The sequence below is a fragment of the Rhamphochromis sp. 'chilingali' genome (assembly GCF_963969265.1).
Source record: "Rhamphochromis sp. 'chilingali' genome assembly, chromosome: 10".
Classification (NCBI taxonomy): Eukaryota; Metazoa; Chordata; class Actinopteri; order Cichliformes; family Cichlidae; genus Rhamphochromis; species Rhamphochromis sp. 'chilingali'.
Genome location: NC_137937.1, coordinates 28,425,727 through 28,448,272, shown reverse-complemented (window position 1 = coordinate 28,448,272; position 22,546 = coordinate 28,425,727). Strand labels below are relative to the sequence as shown.

General features: G+C 42.5%; 1 protein-coding gene across 1 annotated transcript in view; it reads left to right on the top strand.

The window, feature by feature from the left end:
* The window catches only part of ikbkb (inhibitor of nuclear factor kappa B kinase subunit beta), a 38,645-nt gene extending 16,358 nt beyond the window's left edge, over positions 1-22,287 (top strand). Inside the window, exons 6-22 of the mRNA XM_080894702.1 lie at positions 11,282-11,370; positions 12,734-12,823; positions 12,908-13,032; positions 13,654-13,761; positions 13,843-13,972; positions 14,194-14,388; positions 14,490-14,604; positions 14,750-14,873; positions 14,960-15,111; positions 16,543-16,604; positions 16,693-16,793; positions 16,898-16,947; positions 17,062-17,161; positions 18,378-18,525; positions 20,568-20,656; positions 20,955-21,048; positions 21,158-22,287. Coding sequence (XP_080750828.1) covers positions 11,282-11,370; positions 12,734-12,823; positions 12,908-13,032; positions 13,654-13,761; positions 13,843-13,972; positions 14,194-14,388; positions 14,490-14,604; positions 14,750-14,873; positions 14,960-15,111; positions 16,543-16,604; positions 16,693-16,793; positions 16,898-16,947; positions 17,062-17,161; positions 18,378-18,525; positions 20,568-20,656; positions 20,955-21,048; positions 21,158-21,217 — 1,832 coding nt within the window. The 3' untranslated portion in view covers positions 21,218-22,287. The remainder of the gene's footprint in view (positions 1-11,281; positions 11,371-12,733; positions 12,824-12,907; positions 13,033-13,653; positions 13,762-13,842; positions 13,973-14,193; positions 14,389-14,489; positions 14,605-14,749; positions 14,874-14,959; positions 15,112-16,542; positions 16,605-16,692; positions 16,794-16,897; positions 16,948-17,061; positions 17,162-18,377; positions 18,526-20,567; positions 20,657-20,954; positions 21,049-21,157) is intronic.
* The last annotated feature ends 259 nt before the right edge of the window (positions 22,288-22,546 follow it).

Genomic DNA, 22,546 nt, shown 5'->3' with positions numbered 1-22,546 from the left:
CTTCGCTTTTACACTCAGCTCCCTCTTCACCACGACGGACCGGTGCAACGTCCGCATTACTGCAGCTGCAGCCCCAATCCGTCTGTCGATCTCCGGCTCCCTTCTCCCATCACTCGCAAACAAGACCCCGAGATACTTGAACTCCTCCACTTGGGGCAGGAACTCAACCCGGAGTGGGCACTCCACCCTTTTCCGGCTGAGAACCATGGCCTCAGATTTGGAGGTGCTGATCCTCATTCCCGCTGCTTCACACTCGGCTGCGAACCGTTCCAGTGCGAGCTGGAGGCCTTCACCCGATGAAGCCAACAGAACCACATCATCTGCAAAAATCAGAGATGAGATTCTGAGGCCACCAAAGCGAAAGCCCTCCGCCACTTGGCTGCGCCTAGAAATCCTGTCCATAAAAATTATGAACAGAACCGGAGACAAAGGGCAGCCCTGGCGAAGCCCATCACCCACCAGGAACGAGTCCGACTTATTGCCGGCAATGCGAACCAAGCTCTTGCAACGGTTGTATAGGGATCGAATGGCCCGTAGCAATGGGCCAGACACCCCATATTCCCGCAACACCTCCCACAGGACACCCCGAGGGACACGGTCGAATGCCTTCTCCAAGTCCACAAAACACATGTAGACTGGTTGGGCAAACTCCCATGCACCCTCAAGGAGTGCGAGGAAGGACGCTAGCATCAACTAGCTAGCCGGTCGTCACGGCAAAGCTACAAGAGCGTCTCTCAGCATGGGCCCGAAAAAAGTTCTGTCAGCCGAGGAAGGAGACGATATTAAGAAGTCGCTGGAGTTTATGACAGAGGAGATTTCTACTGTCAAACTGCAGCAGAAAGCCATCCTGGACCTGGTCGAGGAAGTTAAGGCTCTCCGCATCCAGAACGCCGAGAAGGATCGGCGGCTGGCGTACCTGGAGAACAGAGTGGCGGATTTGGAGCAGTACACCCAGATGAACGATGTTATCATCACGGGGCCTCGCATCAAACCCCGGTCATACGCCCGGGCGGTCGCCACTGACAATGTAGGAGGGCCAGGAGAGGAAGATGTCAACTCCACGGAGCATCAAGTGGTTACCTTTCTACGGTCCAAAGGTGTGGAAGTGGATTATAACAACATTGAGGCTTGCCACCCTCTACCCCGAAAAAATGACAGTGACAAACCAGCCATCATTGTGAGATTTGCAAACAGAAAACAGCACTGTTAAAACAAGGAAAGAAACTGAAAGGATCCGATGTCTTCATGAACGAACATCTGATAAAAAGAAATGCGGACATTGCCAGGAAAGCACGTTACTTGAAGAAACAGGGAAAAATTCAAAATACATGGACCACCAACTGCAAAGTATTCATTAAACTCAATGGAACACCGGAACAAGCCAAAGTGTTGGTCATCAGAAATATGGAAGAGCTGGACAAATACTGAGGTCAACTTACTCTGGAGGTATGAATACACATGTGACGTGACACACAACACAACACATGGCACAGTCCAAAAGAACTTCATCTGCATCCGGCAACAATATCAACATAAGTCATTGGAATTCTCTTTATGATAATCTGGAACTGAGAACATTTCGATACACAGACCATAATGTTCTAGACTTAGAAAAGGATATAGACCCGGAAAATAATTTCTTCTACAACATCAGCTGTAACTGCTGCTACTTCACTGATGAACAGTTTAAGCACACCATCAACACGGAAAATAAATTATCAATAATCCATTTTAATAGCAGAAGTCTGTATGCCAACTTCAACAATATAAAGGAATATCTAAATGAGTTGACAAATCCATTTGGAATTATTGCCATTTCTGAAACATGGATCAATGCGGAGAAAGGAATGGACTTTGGACTGGAGGGATATGAAGTGAATTTTGTAAATAGAAGGAACAAGAGTGGAGGGGGAGTAGCTGTGTATGTGGATAAAAACCTAAACTACAAGGTGGTAGAAAGTATGACAACTGTAATTGATAATTTACTAGAATGTATAACAATTGAAATTTATAAGGAAAAAGAAAAAAATGTAATAATTAGCTGTATATATAGAACACCTGGCTCTAGTATTCAAGTATTTAATGACTTCATAGAGGAAATATTCTCTAAAACAAATCAAAAAGTTATGTTTATCTGTGGTGATTTTAATATTGACCTGTTGAATCCAAAAAAGCATAAAATGACAGACGAATTCCTAAACACTATGTACAGTTTGAGTTTACATCCTAAAATAACCAGGCCTAGCAGAATTACACCACATTGTGCCACCTTACTTGACAATATTTTCACTAACAATATGGAAAACAACATTGTGAGCGGAATATTAATTAATGACATCAGTGATCACCTACCAGTTTTTGCAGTTTATGACACTAATTATAAGAAAAATCAGCATGAAGAACAACTGAGATACAGACGTGTAAGGACTAGAGATGGCACGATACCACTTTTTTATGTCCGATACCGATACCGATATCATAAATTTGGATATCTGCCGATACCGATATGAATCCGATATAGTGTTTTTTAATCAACAAAACTGTTTTTTAAATATCTTGCTGCATTTTGTATAAGTTCATACTCAAGTTTAAAACAACAACTACACTAAAGCTATTCTGTTATACCTGTATGCAAAAAAAAATATTTCATAGTTCAGCAATACTGATCAATCTAATAAACTTAAACCTACACCATCCTCCCTATTCTGGTATTTTAAAGAGTACTTAGCATAAATATTAAGCAACCTAACTAATAGGGTTCCAACTCCCAGCAACAACAAAAATAAATAAATAAAAAATAGGGAACCACCCCTCACGCTCCACCTCATGATGCTTAATCGCCGTAATCAACCTTAATTTGATGCAGTGTGAAAAAAAATGCACAGAAATCAATTATTTTTCAAGAAATATTAAATAGATTCAACATCTTTCTTCAACAGAATTGCAGACTGCACAGATGGTACCTTCCCAAAGGAAAAAGTACTATAGCTTACTAGGGTATATATATTAGACTTAATAGTTACTATATACAATAATGGACTTCTATTCATTTTGCATCAAATTAAAACTTTGGGTGTCAGATAATTATTTATTAAAAGCTAGACATTTTAAATGAGAATAAGAAAGAAAAGTATGTCTTTGTGCCCCCTTTTCCCTGTTAATGCCCTATCGGCCCCCCTGGCTAAACTTTGCTAGATCCGCCCCTGCACAGTTACCAGCCGTCAGCTACATAGAAAAAGATCCTGGAGTAGAAAGTAAGATTAAATACATTCTAACAACAGCTGATCAAGCTTAAACGTGCTGCTGTTGTTCAGCTGCTGGTTTCCTCTTTCTGGTGCAAAGTGGGCCAAAAGCAAACTAGAGACACGGACTCGCGACAGAAAAGCCGATCAGCTGATCGTTAAGCAGTTTCATGATTGAAGTAGCAGCAAGAAGAGGCAGTCGTTTGTTAAGCTTAACGCAGGAATGCTTTACAAACATTCAGAGATGGACTTACACACTTGCTTTACTTCTCTCGGGATAACTTTGTCGGAGATGAAATGCCGGGTTGCTAGCGAAGCTCCAAATGCTATCCAGACCACCGACAGGTCCTGCATGCCACAGCCGCTCTATCACGTGATGCATACTGCTCCGACGTGCTAACGTTCTGAGGTGAGTTACAGCGTGTTGCAAGTTTTGTGAGGTGCTTTCGTGATATTTAATGGATCGGATTACATTTTTTATTTTTCTCCGATATCCGATCCAGTAATTTAGGTCGGTATCGGACCGATACCGATACGTAATATCGGATCGGTCCATCTCTAGTAAGGACAGAAGAAACTATGACTGCATTTAAGAACGATCTATTAAATCAGGACTGGGACAATGTGTACAAAGAAGCTGATATTGATATTGCATATGGCATATTTTTAAGAATATTCATGGAGTTGTACGATAAAAACTGTCCAACAATAAAATACAACAGAAAGCACAAATATTCAGATAGACCATGGCTCACTAAGGGTTTACAAAATGCATGTAAAAAGAAAAATACACTCTATAGGGAATACCTAAAACAAAGAACAAAAGATGCTGAAAATAAATATAAAAAATACAAAAATAAGTTGACCAATATTATACGTGTATGTAGAAAGGAGTATTATAGTAAAATATTGAACAACAATAAACATAATATGAAAGGAATATGGGATGTTTTAAACGGTATCATTAAAAATAATTCTGGACAACAAAGTTATCCTCAATACTTTATCGATAATGGCAATATTATGGAAAACACTGCTGATAAGGTCAACAGCTTTAATCATTATTTTGTAAATATTGGACCAAAACTGGCAGAACAAATTCCTGAGTCACTGCCATCAGTAGAATGTAGTGAAAACCTGATTGATAGGAACCCTAACTCAATGTTCCTCACATCAGTGGAGGAAAAAGAAATAATTGACATTGTACACATGTGTAAATATAAAACATCTACTGATTGTAATGATATTGACATGAAAATCGTCAAGAAGGTCATTGAAGGAATTGTAGGACCTCTAACATATATTTGCAACTTATCATTTCAGACGGGAAAAGTGCCAAACAAAATGAAAATAGCTAAAGTTGTGCCGCTGTATAAAACTGGGGATAGACGCCACTTCACAAATTACAGGCCTGTTTCTTTACTACCACAATTCTCCAAAATCCTAGAAAACCTGTTTAATAAACGATTAGACAAATTCTTAGATAAATATAAATTACTCTCTGACAGTCAATATGGATTCAGATCAAAAAGATCAACATCTCTGGCATTAATCGAATCAATTGAGGAGATTACGAATGCTATAGATCAGAAACAGTATGCAGCTGGAGTATTTCTGGATCTCAAGAAAGCATTCGACACAATCAATCATGACATATTAATTAATAAACTGGAACGGTATGGGATTAGGGGGGTTGTACTGCAATGGGTGAAAAATTATTTAAGTGACCGGAAACAATTTGTGAAGCTGGGTGTCCATTCCTCATCATGCTTGGACATTGCTTGTGGTGTTCCACAAGGCTCTGTACTGGGTCCAAAATTATTTATTATTTATATAAATGATATTTGTAAGGCATCTGATATATTAAAATTAGTATTATTTGCAGATGACACAAATATTTTTTGTTCTGGGGGGAATCTAAAGGAGCTGCTGGATACAATTACTTCAGAAATGTGCAAAATTAAAAAATGGTTTAACAGGAACAAACTATCGCTAAATCTAAGTAAAACTAAAATTATCTTATTTGGGAATTCCCTTAGAAATGCACAAGTGCAGATTCATGTAGATGGTGTGGAAATTGAAAGAGTACTTGAACATAAGTTTCTTGGTGTGATTATAGATGATAAATTAAACTGGAAGTCTCATATAAATCATATACATAACAAAATTTCAAGAAGTGTCTCAATCTTGAGTAAAGTAAAACACATTCTGGACCACAAATCACTCCACATTCTCTATTGTTCCCTGATTGCACCGTATTTGAATTACTGTGCAGAGGTTTGGGGCAATACTTACAAATGTTCGCTATCATCAGTCTTTATATTACAAAAAAGGGCCATAAGGATAATCCATAAAACTGGTTACAGAGATCATACAAATCCACTATTCTTAAAATCAAAAATTCTAAAATTCACAGATCTGGTTCATTTTCTCACAGCACAAATTATATATAAAGCAATAAATAACCTGCTTCCTGACAATATTCTAAAAATGTTTTCTAAAAGGGAACGGGGATACAATTTGAGGGGGGAATTAAATTTAAAACATCCTCGTATCCGTACAACATTAAAGTTTTTGCATCTCTGTGTGTGGAGTGAAGCTGTGGAACAGACTAAGTAAAGATATGAAGCAATGTCCAAGCATGGCGCAGTTTAAAAAGCGGTTTAAGGATATGGTTTTTACAGGGTACAGGGAAAAGGTAGAGATTTGATAGGGTGTTCTTGTCTAATATTTTCATGTGTGTGCGCATGCACGGGTTTGTTGGTATATAAAAAAAAAAAAAACACCCAGCACGCCCCTGCGGGCGGTTTATCCTTCAAGCTCGGGTCCTCTACCAGAGGCCTGGGAGCTTGAGGGTCCTGCGCAGTATCTTAGCTGTTCCCAGGACTGCGCTCTTCTGGACAGAGATCTCCGATGTTATTCCCGGGATCTGCTGGAGTCACTCGCCTAGCTTGGGAGTCACCGCACCTAGTGCTCCGATTACCACGGGGACCACCGTTACCTTCACCCTCCACATCCTCTCGAGCTCTTCTCTGAGCCCTTGGTATTTCTCCAGCTTCTCGTGTTCCTTCTTCCTGATATTGCTGTCATTCGGAACCGCTACATCGATCACTACGGCCGTCTTCTTCTGTTTGTCTACCACCACTATGTCCGGTTGGTTAGCCACCACCATTTTGTCCGTCTGTATCTGGAAGTCCCACAGGATCTTAGCTCGGTCATTCTCCACCACCCTTGGGGGCATCTCCCATTTTGACCTCGGGACTTCTAGGTTATACTCGGCACAGATGTTCCTGTACACTATGCCGGCCACTTGGTTATGGCGTTCCATGTATGCCTTGCCTGCTAGCATCTTGCACCCTGCTGTTATGTGCTGGATTGTCTCTGGGGCATCTTTACACAGCCTGCACCTGGGGTCTTGCCTGGTGTGATAGACCCCAGCCTCTATGGATCTTGTACTCAGAGCTTGTTCTTGTGCTGCCATGATTAGTGCCTCTGTGCTGTCTTTCAGTCCAGCTTTGTCCAGCCACTGGTAGGATTTCTGGATATCAGCCACCTCCTCTATCTGCCGGTGGTACATACCGTGCAGGGGCCTGTCCTTCCATGATGGTTCCTCGTCTCCCTCCTCTTTCTTGGGTTTCTGCTGCCTGAGGTATTCACTGAGCACTCGGTCAGTTGGGGCCATCTTCCCAATGTATTCTTGGATGTTCCTTGTCTCATCCTGGACTGTGGTGCTGACACTCACCAGTCCCCGGCCCCCTTCCTTCCGCTTAGCGTACAGCCTCAGGGTGCTGGACTTGGGGTGAAACCCTCCATGCATGGTCAGGAGCTTTCTTGTCTTTATGTCAGTGGCTTCTATCTCCTCCTTTGGCCAGCCTATTACCCCAGCAGGGTACCTGATCACGGGCAGGGCGTATGTGTTGATGGCCCGGATCTTGTTCTTACCATTCAGCTGACTCCTCAGGACTTGCCTGACCCTCTGCAGGTACTTGGTGGTTGCAGCCTTTCTAGCGGCCTCTTCATGGTTCCCATTTGCCTGCGGGATCCCCAGGTACTTGTAACTGTCCTCTATGTCTGCAATGTTGCCTTCTGGTAGTTCAATCCCCTCAGTTCTGACTACCTTCCCTCTCTTTGTTACCATCCGACTACACTTCTCCAGTCCGAACGACATTCCAATGTCATTGCTGTATAGCCTGGTAGTGTGGATCAGTGAATCGATGTCTCGTTCACTCTTGGCATACAGCTTGATGTCATCCATGTACAGGAGGTGGCTGACAACTGCTCCGTTCCGTAGTCGGTATCCGTAGCCAGTCTTGTTAATGATCTCACTGAGGGGGTTCAGGCCTATGCAGAACAGCAGTGGGGACAGAGCATCTCCTTGGTAGATCCCGCACTTGATGGTGACTTGTGCTATGGGCTTGGAGTTGGCCTCTAGTGTTGTACGCCACATCCCCATTGAGTTCCTGATGAAGGCTCTTAGGGTCCCATTGATCTTGTACAATTCTAGGCATTCCAGTATCCAGCTGTGGGGCATTGAGTCATAGGCCTTCTTGTAATCAATCCAGGCAGTGCACAGGTTTGATTACAAGAACATATATATATATATATATATATATATATATATATATATATATATATATATATATATATATATATATATATAATTGTAGGTTGTGTATCCTTCAGGTGTTAATGGGGTTATTGAAAATGTGTATATGTGCGTATGTGTGTATATACGTATGTATGGATAGATAGAAACATATATGTGTATATATTTTTAAAAAAAAATTACATATAACATATAATGTAATTGCAAGGAGGTATTTCTGTAGTCTATTGATACTAGATAGTGGAAAAGGGGTGGGATTAAATAAGCTTATGCTTCTACCTGCTCCTTTTTGAACATGGACGTTATTTGGAGTTGTGGTTGCTCGTTTTCCTTTTGTTTGCTTTGTTCATTTGTCTCTTTTAATTCTATTTTTTTTTATACTTTTTCAACATGTTCAAAATAAAGATTCAATCAATCAATCAATCAAGTATCCTGGAGAGGATAAAGAGCTGGTCCAGTGTTCCGCGACCAGGACGAAAACCGCATTGTTCCTCCTGTATCCGAGGTTCGACTAACGGACGAACTCTCCTTTCCAGCACCCTGGCATAGACTTTCCCAGGGAGGCTGAGGAGTGTGATCCCCCTGTAGTTGGAACACACCCTCCGGTCCCCTTTCTTAAAGATGGGGACCACCACCCCGGTCTGCCAGTCCACAGGTACTGCCCCTGATCTCCACGCAACATTGCAGAGGCGTGTCAACCAGGACAGCCCTACAACGTCCAGAGCCTTCAGGAACTCGGGGCGGACCTCATCAACACCAGGGGCTCTGCCACCAAGGAGTTGTTTAACTGCCTCAGTGACCTCGCCCCCGGAAATTGGCGGGTCATTCCCCTCATCCCCAGACTCTGCTTCCTCCTCGGAAGACGTGTCAGTGGGATTAAGGAGGTCCTTGAAGTATTCCTTCCACCGCCTGACAATTTTCTCAGTCGACGTCAGCAGCGCTCCGCCAGCACTATACACAGTGCAGGTAGAGCACCGCTTTCCCCTCCTGAGACGTCTGACGGTTTGCCAGAATCTCTTCAAGGCAGTCCGAAAGTCTTTTTCCATGGCCTCTCCGAACTCCTCCCACACCCGAGTTTTTGCTTCAGCCACTGCCCGAGCCGCATTCCGCTTGGCCTGTCGATACCTGTCGGCTGCCTCCGGAGTCCCACAGGCTAACCAAGCCCGATAGGACTCCTTCTTCAGCCTGGTGGCTCCCTTCACCTCTGGTGTCCACCATTTGGTTCGGGGATTACCACCACGGCAGGCACCCACCACCTTGCGGCCGCAGCTCAATGCAGCAGCTTCGGCAATGGAGACGCTGAACATGGTCCATTCGGACTCAATGTCCCCGGTCTCCCTCGGAATGCTGTTGAAGCTCTGCCGGAGGTGTGCGTTGAAGATCTCGCAGACTGGGGCCTCTGCTAGACGTTCCCAGCACACCCTCACTACGCGTTTAGGTGCACCAGGTCTGTCCAGCGTCCTCCCCCGCCAACTGATCCAACTCACCACCAGGTGGTGATCAGTTGACAGCTCAGCCCCTCTCTTTACCCGAGTGTCCAGAACATATGGTCGCAGGTCTGCTGATACGATTACAAAATCGATCATCGACCTACGGCCTAGAGCGTCCTGGTGCCACGTGCACTTATGGACACTCTTATGTTCGAACAGGGTGTTCGTTATGGCCAAACTGTGGTTAGCACAGAAGTCCAATAACAGAGCACCGCTCGGGTTCAGATCAGGGAGGCCGTTCCTCCCAATCACGCCCCTCCAGGTCTCGCTGTCGTTACCCACGTGAGCATTGAAGTCTCCCAGCAGGACAACAGAGTCTCCAGGTGGAGCACCCTCCAGCACCCCCCCCCCCCCCCCCCCCCCCCCCCCCCCAGGGACTCTAAGAAGGCTGGGTACTCTGAACTGCCACTCGGCGCATAAGCGCAGATGACAGTCAGGACCCGTTCCCCGACCCTAAGGCGCAGGGAACAAACCCTCTCGTCCACCGGGAAAAACCCCAACGTACCGGCAGCAAGCCGAGGGGATATTAGGATACCCACCCCAGCCCGCCGCCTCTCACCAGGGGCAACTCCAGACTGAGACAGAGTCCAGCCCCTCTCCAGGAGACTGGTTCCAGAGCCCAAGCCATGCATAGAGGTGAGCCCGACTATATCTAGCCGGTACCTCTCAACCTCACGCACTAACTCAGGCTCCTTCCCCACCAGAGAGGTGACATTCCATGTCCCTATTGCCAGTCTTGGCAGCCAGGGGTCAGTCCGCCAGGGCCTCCGCTCCTGGCCGCCACCCGACACACAATGCACCCGACCCCTATGGCGCCTCCTGCGGGTGGTGGGCCTGCGGGAGGATGGGCCCATGTCTCCTCTTCGGGCTGTGCCCGGCCGGGCCCCATGGACTAAGGCCCGGCCACCAGACGCTCGCCCTCGGGCACCCTCCCCGGGCCTGGTTCCAGGGCGGGGCCCCGGTAACCCTATCCCGGGCAGGGTAAACTGTTCCCTCGGTGTCCTTTTCATAAGGGTCTTATGAATCGCTCTTTGTCTGGTCCCTCACCCAGGGCCAATTTGCCATGGGAGACCCTACCAGGGGGCAAAAGCCCCCAGACAACATAGCCCCTGGGATCCCTGGGACACACAAACCCCTCCAATACAATTTTACTTGTTCAATAACTCCAATGAAAATCTCCCAAAAAGGCACTAGCTCTAAGTTACCCACAAAAGTAAGACCAAGGGGAAAGAAGATAAAGTCGCTTTTGGAACCAACCTCACCAAACGTTACTCCTCGCTTCACTTTTCAGTCCTGGAGGTTGTTGTGTAGTGAAGAAAACTGCATATCAGCAGGGCGTGTGTAGGAATGAAATTCACTAGAACTTTTCCACTAAAGAGGAAAGTAGCTTTTAGGAAGTTTGCATTACGTAAAAATAATGTGCCTCAAACCCAGTCCCAGGGGGTCACAGGCTAGTGTACTCCCAGTGCTGGTCCCAAGCCCAGATAAATGGGAGGACCATGTCAGGAAGTGGAAGAATCTGTACCAGGTCATATAAGGAGATTCATTCGCGGTGGAAACCCCTCGGGGAAATAAAGGTACTTTGGGCTGCTCCCTTATGTACACAGTTTGGACCTCAGCACCTGAGAAACACAGTTTTGTGATTGGAATTATCTGTTATCACTTTTCATATGCACAAGTATGAATATACACTTTTAATGTCTTTAATATAATAATGTTAATTGACGTAATACCAACTAAAAGCCTTTCAGTTTTCATTATAGTTCTGTCTTCCATACAGCACTGTACTCTTACATATAAAAGTGAACCATGAGCCTCTGATAAACTTACTAACATTCCTCTATATCGTCACGTGCTGTGCTTTTTTCCATCAGCTGTAATGCATGCAACTACAGTTTTACATTCTTACTTAATTGTGACTGTTGTTGCTTTTTGTCCCACAGCTTCAGCTTTAACCTACCTCCATAAGAAGAGGATCATTCACAGGGATCTGAAACCAGAAAACATTGTGCTGCAGCAGGGAGAGAAGAGAGTGAGTTAAAGACCCAGTGAAGCCCTTTGGTGGGATAAATACACCCAAACCACATTAAAGAGGCTTTTTGCCTCTATGTGGTTTGTATTGAATTAGTACAAAACACTTGCCTCTGTTATGTGCATTTATCCTTGTACTGAATATTTAATGTGGAAAGTCCATTTTTATACTTGAACTTGGAGTTACAAGGAACCTTTGGGATCGCCCTACTGCTTAGCTTCCTCTACGGGCCTCTCTTTTATTTTGTCCATTATGTAATAAATCATTGCTTGTTATCCTCCTCCGCCTCTGCAAAAGGGTACAGGAAAGTCAAGAATGTTATATAACCGAGGGCAGACATATTAAAGATGTTATAGATGCATGTTTATGCAAAGACTATTGTTTATAGAATCCAAGCCAAATTTAAGTTGGCTCGGATTCTGTTAAGTTTATAGATTTGCATGAACACTTGTTTTCCTCATGCATGGTAGAGAAACTGTAAAATTGGAATACAGGCTTGGTTTATGGCTTGGAAGTTATTAAGGTACAAGTTGTTGATTTTTCTCACTCATGTAGTCACTCAGCATTTAAAGGAACATTTCAGCATTTTGGGAAATATATTTATATTCTTTCTGTCAGAGAGTTAGATGAGGAGTTTAATGCTGCACTCATATCTTTGTATTAAATATGACGCCAGCTGGCTCATAATACTAGAAATGAGGGGAAACGGGAACCCTAGCTCTGTTGGATACTAAGAAAATCACCACTAACGATCATGTTATACATTGTTGATCCCAAAAGATATACAGTATCAACATTAATTTGCAGTTCTGTGAAGGTTGCATGACTATTTCTCAGATTTGAGCACTTATCAGACAGCTGCATATGAATGTGCTAATGATGCAAAAAAAAAAGCTTAATAACTTTCATTAAACCTTGAGTGGAGCTATCATGCTTTTCCCTTTTGTTTGGCATACATGTACTGTTACATTGGTGGACGCTGGTGTTAAACATGGGCAAATGAAATTATGAAGTCAGTGTCTGTAAAAGTAATCTCTGTGATCTGAACACTCCATTTTGCTCTGTAATACAAGAAAGAGAGGGTATACCTTTATTATGGACCATGTCAGGCCCACCCACCTACATCCTGTTTAAACCTTCTGTTTTTAAGGAAGCAGTGAATGAACAAAAGGTTTGCCTTAAATGTTTCAAACAGTGGATGATCTGTTTACGATAAAGAAGTGTTATTTTGAACTGTGAATCATACAAAGGAACTCTACAAGAGTTCAAGAATAAAACGTATGTAGCCGTCTGTCTGTAATTTTAAGAACAAATGATTCTAACTAATAACACTTTTCTTCTTTCCCCTCACTCCTAATCTCAGTTGATCCACAAGATTATAGATCTCGGCTATGCTAAAGAGTTGGACCAGAGCAGTCTTTGCACATCATTTGTGGGAACCCTGCAGTACTTAGTAAGTACTAACAGCTAAAACTGTTACAGCACCCTCCTCATCACATTAGCTGAACCTTAATGCTTTTTCTTTCACTTCTTTCAGGCTCCAGAGCTCATAGAAAGGCAGAGGTACACGGTCACTGTGGACTACTGGAGCTTTGGGACTTTGGTGTTTGAGTGTATCGCAGGATTTCGGCCTTTCCTGCCAACGTGGCAACCTGTTCCCTGGTATTGCCACATTTGAAATGCTCCTATATCTGAAGTTGTCATTTGTTCTATATTTGCATCAGTTAAAATAAGAAAGCGTCCAGAAAATGTTCACTATTTCAGCTTAATATATATAATATGACCAATTAATCTCAAATCAAAAGAAAAAGAACTTGGAAACAATGGAAGGAAATTTTAAAACAACAAACCTGCAGAACCAGCCTATCATTCCTTTTTAGTCTTTATTTCGGCAGTCTGGGTCCATACTCGAGCTTAATAACTTAAACAATGTTGTTATCTAGGGTTAAGCAATGATAAGCTTTGTTGCAGATAAATATTATTTTTCCGTAACAAGATTTTAACACAGTGAATATAAAAATAAGTAACAGTTGTCCAAGAATTGCAGGATGTCACTTGTGCCAATACCAGTGCGGCTTGTTTCTCACTCTTGCGATGAATGAATAACATGAAACTCTAGGGATGTCTGCTAAATAGAGAGGAAAAATACTCTTCCCATTGCTGGAAAACCTAAGTGTTAGTGTCCAGTTGCAACCAAAGTGAAGATAAAATAGAAAAAGTACTGCACTTTTAAGAGAATAAAATATTAAACTAAATTGTATACAATTGATTTTTATGTTTTAGGCACAACAAACTCAGGCAGAAGCTGGACAATATTATTATTGTCTACGAGGACCTCACTGGGGACGTCCGCTTTTCCGAACACATCCCTCAGCCCAACAACCTCAACAGGTATGTTCATACAGGACAGACACATGAAAGTGCTGGATTTAAACTCATGTATCTCAGTCTAATGCAATAACTGTTTGGCAGTCTGTTATTAGAGAAGATGGAGAGGTGGCTGAAGCTGATGTTAAAGTGGTCTCCTCAGGAGAGAGGCAAAGACCCCAGTGCTACCCCCAGCGACTGCTTCTCCCAGCTGGAGCTCTTATTGCAAATCAAGGTTAACAGAGAAATTAATTGATTTATTTGACTGATTTATACAACAGTGTCCCTGCATTACATAAATAACCTCAGGGACTCATAATAGTGCTATAATTAAAGGAAACTTCTGCTCAAATTTTACAGGATGTGAATCTTTAAAAAAATAATACTACTAATAATAAATTTATGTAACATTCACTTGTTTAGTCTTATGCTTTTGGATCTCCTCTGTTCCCTCAGCTGGTTCATGTCTTGAACATGTCGTCTGCAAAGATTCTCACTTATTCAGTATCCGATGATGAGACGGTGGCCAACCTGCAGCTAAGAATAGAAAAGGACAGCAACATCCCTGCAGCCAATCAGGAGCTGCTGCTCGAGGCGGGGTTGGCCTTGGAGCCTCATGCGTTGGCCACACAGTGCGCCGTAGATTACGCAGTAATTTCCAACAAAACAAAAACACACTCCTTTCACAGAATATTCTACATGTGACTATGAAAATGTATTGATTTGTTGCTTTTGTTAATGTTTGTCTTTAGGAGATAGATGGGAGAAGAACAGACTTTCCTCTGGTTTTCCTCTTTGATCGTTCCTCTTGTGTTTATGAACCTCAGTTTGCTCCCCGAACTCTCCCTGAAAATATCCGCTTTGTCCGTAAGTCCAAAGATAAAACCTATTTTATCTTATGATATGATTGTGATTGTGTCATTTCTGTTGCTTTCACTTTGTTTCAATTTTACAACCACTCATATGTGAGTCTATCCTTCTGTCTCTCTTTTTTTCCTCTCTTTTTTCCTAGAAACTGACCCTAACTACGTTCTGGCTTACAGCCCTCTGAGGAGGACTTGTGGCCAAGCGTGGCACACCATCCGCTCTCTCAAGGAAGACTGGCAAAGACTGCAGCAGGGGCAGAAAGCTGCCATGTAAGATGTACACCAGCGCACATGCAAATCTCGTAAACATGCTTCTATTTATTTAAAAAAAAAACATCTTATCCTTTTTCTTTCAGCATGAGCCTGCTGAGACACAACTCTTCACTGTCCAAACAGAAGAATGAGATGGTGTCCATGTACCAGAGACTCATTGCCAAACTGGATTTTTTTACCACCAGCCTTCACATAGACATGGATAAATACCAGGAGCAGACAGCCACAGGGATCGGTACTGTTACAATATTATGTTGGTAGATAGTAGCAACTTTACACTGCCACTACCAGGACTGCATTAATCTATCCTTAAAGATGCACCTTCTTTTTTAACTCTCTTTATGAACAGTCAGATTTAAGATAAGGAATGTATTATAATTACTAGCAGAAATGCTATAACTGGTATTGGTCAATAGAACATTGACATTATATTTTTATTTATTTACAATTATTTATAATTGATACTTTCAGACAGCTAATAAATATAAGTATCTGATAATGTGAATTTATAGTAAGAATAGACCGTGGATTCATACATTGTCAGATATATCATCCTTACATGTTCTTTCACTTAAGCTATTCAGGATAAGCATATCCCAGCTGTCATGGGACAAAAGGCAGAGTACACCCAGTCTTCTGCAGGCCTGCAGACTGTGCCATTGCACTGATAGAAACAACCATGGTGGTGCACCACCATGCTCTGTTAGGCTAAAGATACTAGACGTTACTGCTGTTTGACTGATTAGCACCTCTTCGGAGGTTTTTTTTCCCAAAAACACGAAATTGTCCACTTATACTTGTGACAAGTTTTTACAATCCACATAAAGGTTTTGTTATCCAGTTAATTTCTGTTGAATACAGGTAGTGGAAATAAGCTTCATACATACAGGGCGTGCCCTTAGGGAGCTCGGTCATTCAAGAAGGGCTTAGATTAAAGCTAATACTCCTCCACATCGAAAGGCGGTTGGGGGTGAGGTGTTTCAGGCGTGTCTGGGAGAAGTCCTGGGACACAGCTGGATTGGAAACAACTCAATGTCCCCAGGTAGTGATACCCGGTTTAGCGGCAGAAAATGAATGGAAAGATAAAATTGACCAGTCAACAACTAATGAGAGCATAAACATCCAGAAATTTAGTTTCAGTTATTTGACTTTAACAGGAATTAAATTAATATTTTGGACAACAGTGGTTAATTGTTGTAACACAGCAGAATTTTTTTACTTGTAATTTCAGGGTTTTGTTGGGAACACGATGATCATATTGGAATGTTGTGGGGATGTGTCCCCTTCAGTGTGCGTATCCATTGCATGTATTGAACCTGGAGCTTGGTGGTGTCTATGTCTCACTGTCTCCAAAGAGATATTATCAGTGAGATATTATGCAGACACGTTACACTTGTAATGAAAGCTGAGTTTAAGGATCGGTATACTCCGACCCATGAGTACTCTATGCTTAAGTAATCATGCAATAATGTAGTACAGAGTATTCAGGGCTGGGAATGTCAGTATTCTGGCGTCACAGCGGGTGTGAGATAGTCTGCAGTTATTTATGGCTTAATTTGGTTGTCTGTGGCTTTTACCTCAGGGGGAAACATTTATCCAAACTTGTCTGTCTAGAACAATGCAGTTTGCCACTAACTAATGACTAATGTCTTCTTACATTTTTTAGCATCAGACAAACTGCTGGGTGTGTGGAGAGAGATGGAGCAAACTGCTGTCAGCTGTGGTCAGGTAGATTTGACTTTTTCTCTCTGTGCATGTGTGCATAAAGAGTATTTATGTGTGTTTCAATAAGACTGAAACGTGTGGCTGTTTCTAGGTTAAGGTGAGTGAGTTGGAGGAGGAAATGATGCAGCTGCAGCCAGACATAGTGGATGTGCAGCGGCAGCCATGGAGGAGTGGAGAAGCCTTGGATACACTGTAAGTTTGAACCAAGCTTTATTGTAAAAAGAAATACATAAAAATAACAAAAGTGACTTCTCTGTGATCTTGTATCCTGCTCTCCTCCCCTCTTTGTTCCTCAGTGAAGGAAAAGCCATGGAGCTGTTCCGAAAACTCAGAGAGAAGCCCAGAGGTTTGGACTATTCATGCTTCAGTTCACTTTTTATTTAACAGCGGTCACAGCATCTCCTTGTGAAAATAAACCTCCTTTGACATTGTTTCAGTTTTCTTCCTTTTCCTTCCACAGACCAGAGGTGTTCAGGAGACAGTCAGGAGGTGGTGCGTCTAGTGGTTCAGGCTGTGCAGTTCTATGAGAAGAAGCTCAGAGATTTCTACACACACCTCAGGTAGTCAAACACATTTCTAAATCATTAAACAATATGCACTGGTGAGCTTTCATTTGGAAACTTTTGCTGTTAAACTCAAGATCCATTATTTGGTGTTGAAGAGCAAAGTTGGTATCAGTTTTCAAGGATACTCATCATCAGGCTGGGAAAACACAAAGGCATTCCCAAGCCAGCTGAGCAATATAATCTCTCCAGGGTGCTGTGTGTTTGGTTCCCCTCCTCGTGGGACATGCCCAGAACACCTCACCAAGGAGGCATCCTTGTCGGATGCCCGAAACACCACAACTGGCTCCTTCTGATGTGGAGGAGTGGTGGTTCTAGTCTGAGCCCCTTCCAGATGGCCGAACTCGTCACCCTATCCCTAAGGGAGAGGCCAGGCACTCTTCAGAGAAAGCTCATTTCCGCCCCTTGTATCCGCAATCTGGTTCTTTCGGTTACCTCGAGCTGACAACCCTAGGTGAGGGTAGGGATGTAGATTGACCAGAAAATCGAAAAGGCTTTGCTTTCACGCTTAGCTCTTACTTCACCACGACGTACCAATACAGTGTCCACATCACTCCAGCCAAAGCACCAATCTCCCACTCCTATTTTTTCCAAAAATATTCTGCATTACTTTACATAATCCCAACCATTGGTGGCTGTCAAACTGGACCCATGCAAAAGTACAGATGAAATAATGTTTAATGATGAATCAGTACTGTGAAGCCTTCTGGTGCTATGGCAGTCACTATGTTTCCATGAAGCCCAACACTACGACCAGAATTCTAGCAGAATAAAAATGTTCCACAAACTCAGCTCAATGAGAAAAAATGATGTCAAAGTGATCAAAATTTACAGTTTATGAAAACTGGTTTCAAACCTTAAACCTTTTTATAAACCAATCAGAAGAATAGCTGTTTCATGTGAGGAAAAACTGATTACACTCAAGCTGTTTTGCTTGTGCACATAAATGGGGATGTGTGCCAAGCGTGGCAGCTTCTCAGTTTAATTTGAATACAAACTCTCGCGTAATTAAAGAATCAACAGGAGCTCAGCAGTGACACCTACTGTGCTGAACAGCTGATACACATAAATATTTGGGGTATTAATCAAGCAAAAAGACAAATACACTACATATTCGTCATTTTCATGCATGCTCTATGTTCCAGTTATATGTGTCAGCACGTTAGCTACACGGGTGCTTCACCTTCAAATTCTGTTTTTATGTGTTATGCAGTAAGACTGCACTGTGCCGCCAGCGTGTGATGGAGTTACTGCCAAAGGTGGAGGGCGTGGTCCAGAAAATGGCGGAAAGCGAACAAGTGCTGATGAGTCTGCAGGAGAGACGACAGAGGGAGCTGTGGAACCTGCTCAAAGTCGCCTGTGTGAGCAAAAATGACCTGTTCACAAACACAAAGACACTTCCAATTCTGATCATAAGATAAGATAAGATAACTCTTTATTGTCATTGCACAGTCATACTTAGTACAGTAGTACAATGAAATTGGAAAACTGTCCTACGTCGGCACTACATATAACACAACACGACACGATATGACACATCACAACGCAACAAACAACACAACACAGTATATTAACGTAGTATAAAAAAGAAGAATAAGTGTATGTGTATTGCACACTGTTATTATTGCACAATAATTATTATTGCACCTTGTTATAAATATAAATATTATTATTGTTATTGTTTTAAACATTGTTACCTCCCCCCTAAAAAAGTCCAGGGAGGCAGCCAGTCAGGTGAGCTATTTGCATTGATCAGGGCTATTGCCCTGTTGTAAAAGCTGTCCTTGAGTCTATTTGTTCGGGACCTCAGCAGCCTGAACCTCCTGCCAGACGGCAGCAGCTTAAACACCCGGTGTCCTGGGTGTGTGCAGTCCCGTAGGATGCTGCGTGCCCTCTTGAGACAGCGAGTGCTGTACAGGTCCTTCAGGGAGGAAGAGGATGTCCAATGATTTTTTGGGCCATATTGATGACCCTCTGAGGGCAGGGATAGCTCCGTAGGTAGAGTGGTTGCCCCATGATCGGAAGGTCGGGGGTTCGATTCCCCTTAACAGCTACCCTGAGGTACCCCTGAGCAAGGTACCGTCCCTACACACTGCTCCCCGGGCGCCCAATGGCTGCCCACTGCTTCACTGAGTGAATGGGTTAAATGCAGAGAGCAATTTCCCCACGGGGCTCAATAAAGTACAATAATGTACACACTTTCTTCTTCTTCTTCTTCTCTGGAGTGCCTTTCTGTGTGCTGTGGTGCAGCTGGAGAACCACACACCGATGCAATATGTCAGCACACTTTCAATGGAGCACCGGTAGAAGACGGTCAGCAGCTCCTTCTTCGGGTCCATTTTTCTGAGGATTCTCAGAAAGTGGAGACGCTGTTGGGCCTTCTTTAAGACCGCAGAGGTGATAGAGCTCCATTGGAGGTCTGTGTCTATGTGCACACCCAGAAACTTGAAACTGGAGACCCTTTCCACGCACTCCCCGTTGATGCTGACAGGCTGCAGCTCGGACTTCCTCCTTCTGAAGTCAACTACCAGTTCTTTTGTCTTGGTGGTATTGAGGTCCAGGTTGTTGTCTACACACCAATCTGACAGCCTCTGAACTTCAGCTCTGTACGCAGTCTCATCTCCCCCTGAGATGAGCCCCACCACGGTGGTATCATCTGCAAACTTGATGACTGTGTTGTCTGGGTGGGAACTAACACAGTCATGTGTGTACAGAGTGTACAGTAGGGGACTCAGTACACTCACATACATATAGACTCATATACACTCACCAGCCGCTTCATTAGGTGCACTTTGCTAAAGCTGATTTAGAATTACATTTTGAGAAACACTGGAGATTTTGGTCCATGTTGACATGAAAGCGTCACACACAGAGTTGATGCAGATTTGTCAGCTCCTCATGATCCGTGATGTGAATCTGGAATTCTGAGATTTTATTATGTTCAGTAAATAAATTTGAAATGATTTGAGCTTTGTGATATGATGCATTATCCTGTCTGAAACAACATACTCAGGTAGACTGTGGCATTTAAACAATGCTCTGCTGATGCTGTGCCAAGATAATATCCCAACACCGTTACCCCACCAACAGCACCAGCAAGCCTGACACGTTCAAAGTTCCTTAAATCACCGTTCTTATTCATTCTGATGCTCAGTTTAAACTTCAGTAGGTTGTCTTACACAAGCCTAAATGCAATGAGTTGCTGCCGTGTGATTGGCTGCGACTTATTTATGTTAACGTCAGTTGAATAGTTGTACTTAACAAAGTAAGCACACAAAATACAATTTGCTTACAGTTGTAGCCAGTAGTATATGTGTAATTTCTGTCTACTGTGATTATCAAGAGTGTTACATTTACTTTATCAGCTAATATTGACTAAAGTCCATCATCTTGTCTTACATAGAGTAAAGTTCGCAGTCCAGTGAGTGGGAGTCCTGATGGATTACGTACCCCGTCGTCAGTACTCACTCCCAGACACAGCTTACAACAACTGTGAGTGCACTCTCTCTCTCTCTCACTCACACACACACGTGAGTACTGGGATGTGAGGGTAGGCGTCCATTCAGACCCTAAAATTAATGATTGTAATATTGTTGAGGTGGTGTAGGCTTACGTTTATTTTTACATGCCTATACATGATGACTAACCAAAAGAATTTTAAACTAATTATATATTGTGGGATTTTGTTTAAAGACAACTTTTCAGAACATCTCAGATAGCACAGACACATAACAGGAATCCTAACAAAGTCGTCAGAGGAATGCATGAATAACTTTGGGTGTGTTTGCAGTGATGAGTCTCTTGTGGAGGAGAGCAGGACATTTGAGAGCCGCCTTCAGAGTTTGCTGCACGACACCATCCAGGAATCTGAGAGCAGTATGGAGGTGTGCAAACAGATGCATAGCAGCTGCATGGAAGTGTTTTGTGATTATTATTATTATTTTTTTTTTTTTATTGTTTAACTAAAACAATTGCCTTTTGTTTTTGTCCTAGATGCTGAGGGAGTGGACGTGGCTGCGTGGAGGCCAGGATTTCTCCAGTGACCTCTCATAAACTGAGTTTCCATCTTTGCAGATATGTAGTACTCTGCTGCCTCTGTGTGGATGGGCTGTCAAATTACACGTGGGATGTATGACGACAGTCTGAAGTGAACGTGTAGCAGTTTAAAAAAAAAATCAGCGAGATCGCTAACACCTTATTGGCTTTGTGAAAAAGAATAATTAAATCTATGTTCAGGATTAATGTCAGAGAGATTAATTGGAGTGTCATCTTTCATCTTAAACAGAACATTCTGGCTGTAATTCCAGTAAAGATTAAAATCTTAATCTCATATTACATATTTGTACATTCCTATAGGCTTATGGTTTATGAAGCACCTTGCACAGTTCTGACCCAATATCTGCATACAGCATGATTATTGTAAATAATCTTTTGCTGGATTTGTAAGACGATCTCTTTCTTAGTTTAAGAACTAATTTTGTTTCATCGTGATTGTTGGTCTTTGGAAACCACAGATGTTATTCTTAACAAATGTGTGCCTTGAGCTGCGTGTTCATATCTGGAACACTACTTTTTATTGCAGGTTTTATTTGGTTTAAGGGTGTGATTTAGAATTGAAAAGAGGTCTGTTTTAACCGTTTGCTCAGTAACTGTATGAATGTGTTTTTAAACCCACTTATGAATGCATGGGGAAATGAGGAATATCTTCAATAAGAGGAACATGTATCAAATGCAGCACAGTCCAGTATGCCACGAATAACTGCAAGTGTTTTGTTTATACTGTTGAATTGTTTTGACATGCTGGGTATGGCAATATTTTATACATTTTTTTAATCATTACCTTGAAACAATGAAAAAGAAGTTAAATGTGTGAATTTATCAAAACTGTGAATTACCACAAAACTAACATATTACTCTGGTCTGGTGTTTTGGCCTCATCGCAATTGTTTCCACATTTTTCTTCTCGTTTTCATCTTAAGCCCAACAATTAAAGGTAGTACTGTAAAGATCACACAAGGTGATGCTTATTATCAAGTATCTCGGAATTATTTTGTGTACAGACTTTATGCTGTTAAGATTGTAAAAATGTCAAACAAAATTAAATCTTGACTCTGGTAAGCAGGTTTAATGTGACCTGGTGTTTTCTTTGCTTCATTTCCAAATAATTTGTTTGGACACGAGGACGCTGATGGCCTTGACTGTTTTATTGCGATTAAGAAAAATAATATACAGAATTAGTGCTTGTCGTACTCTGCCATCCCATGATTCATTAGGCTGTAGAACTTTTAGCAGCAATAATTTGTAACCTAGTAATGCGGGTATTCCATCTTACTTCCTTTAGTAATCTTTTTCTATACAATTGTCTCACTCACATTCTTGAGG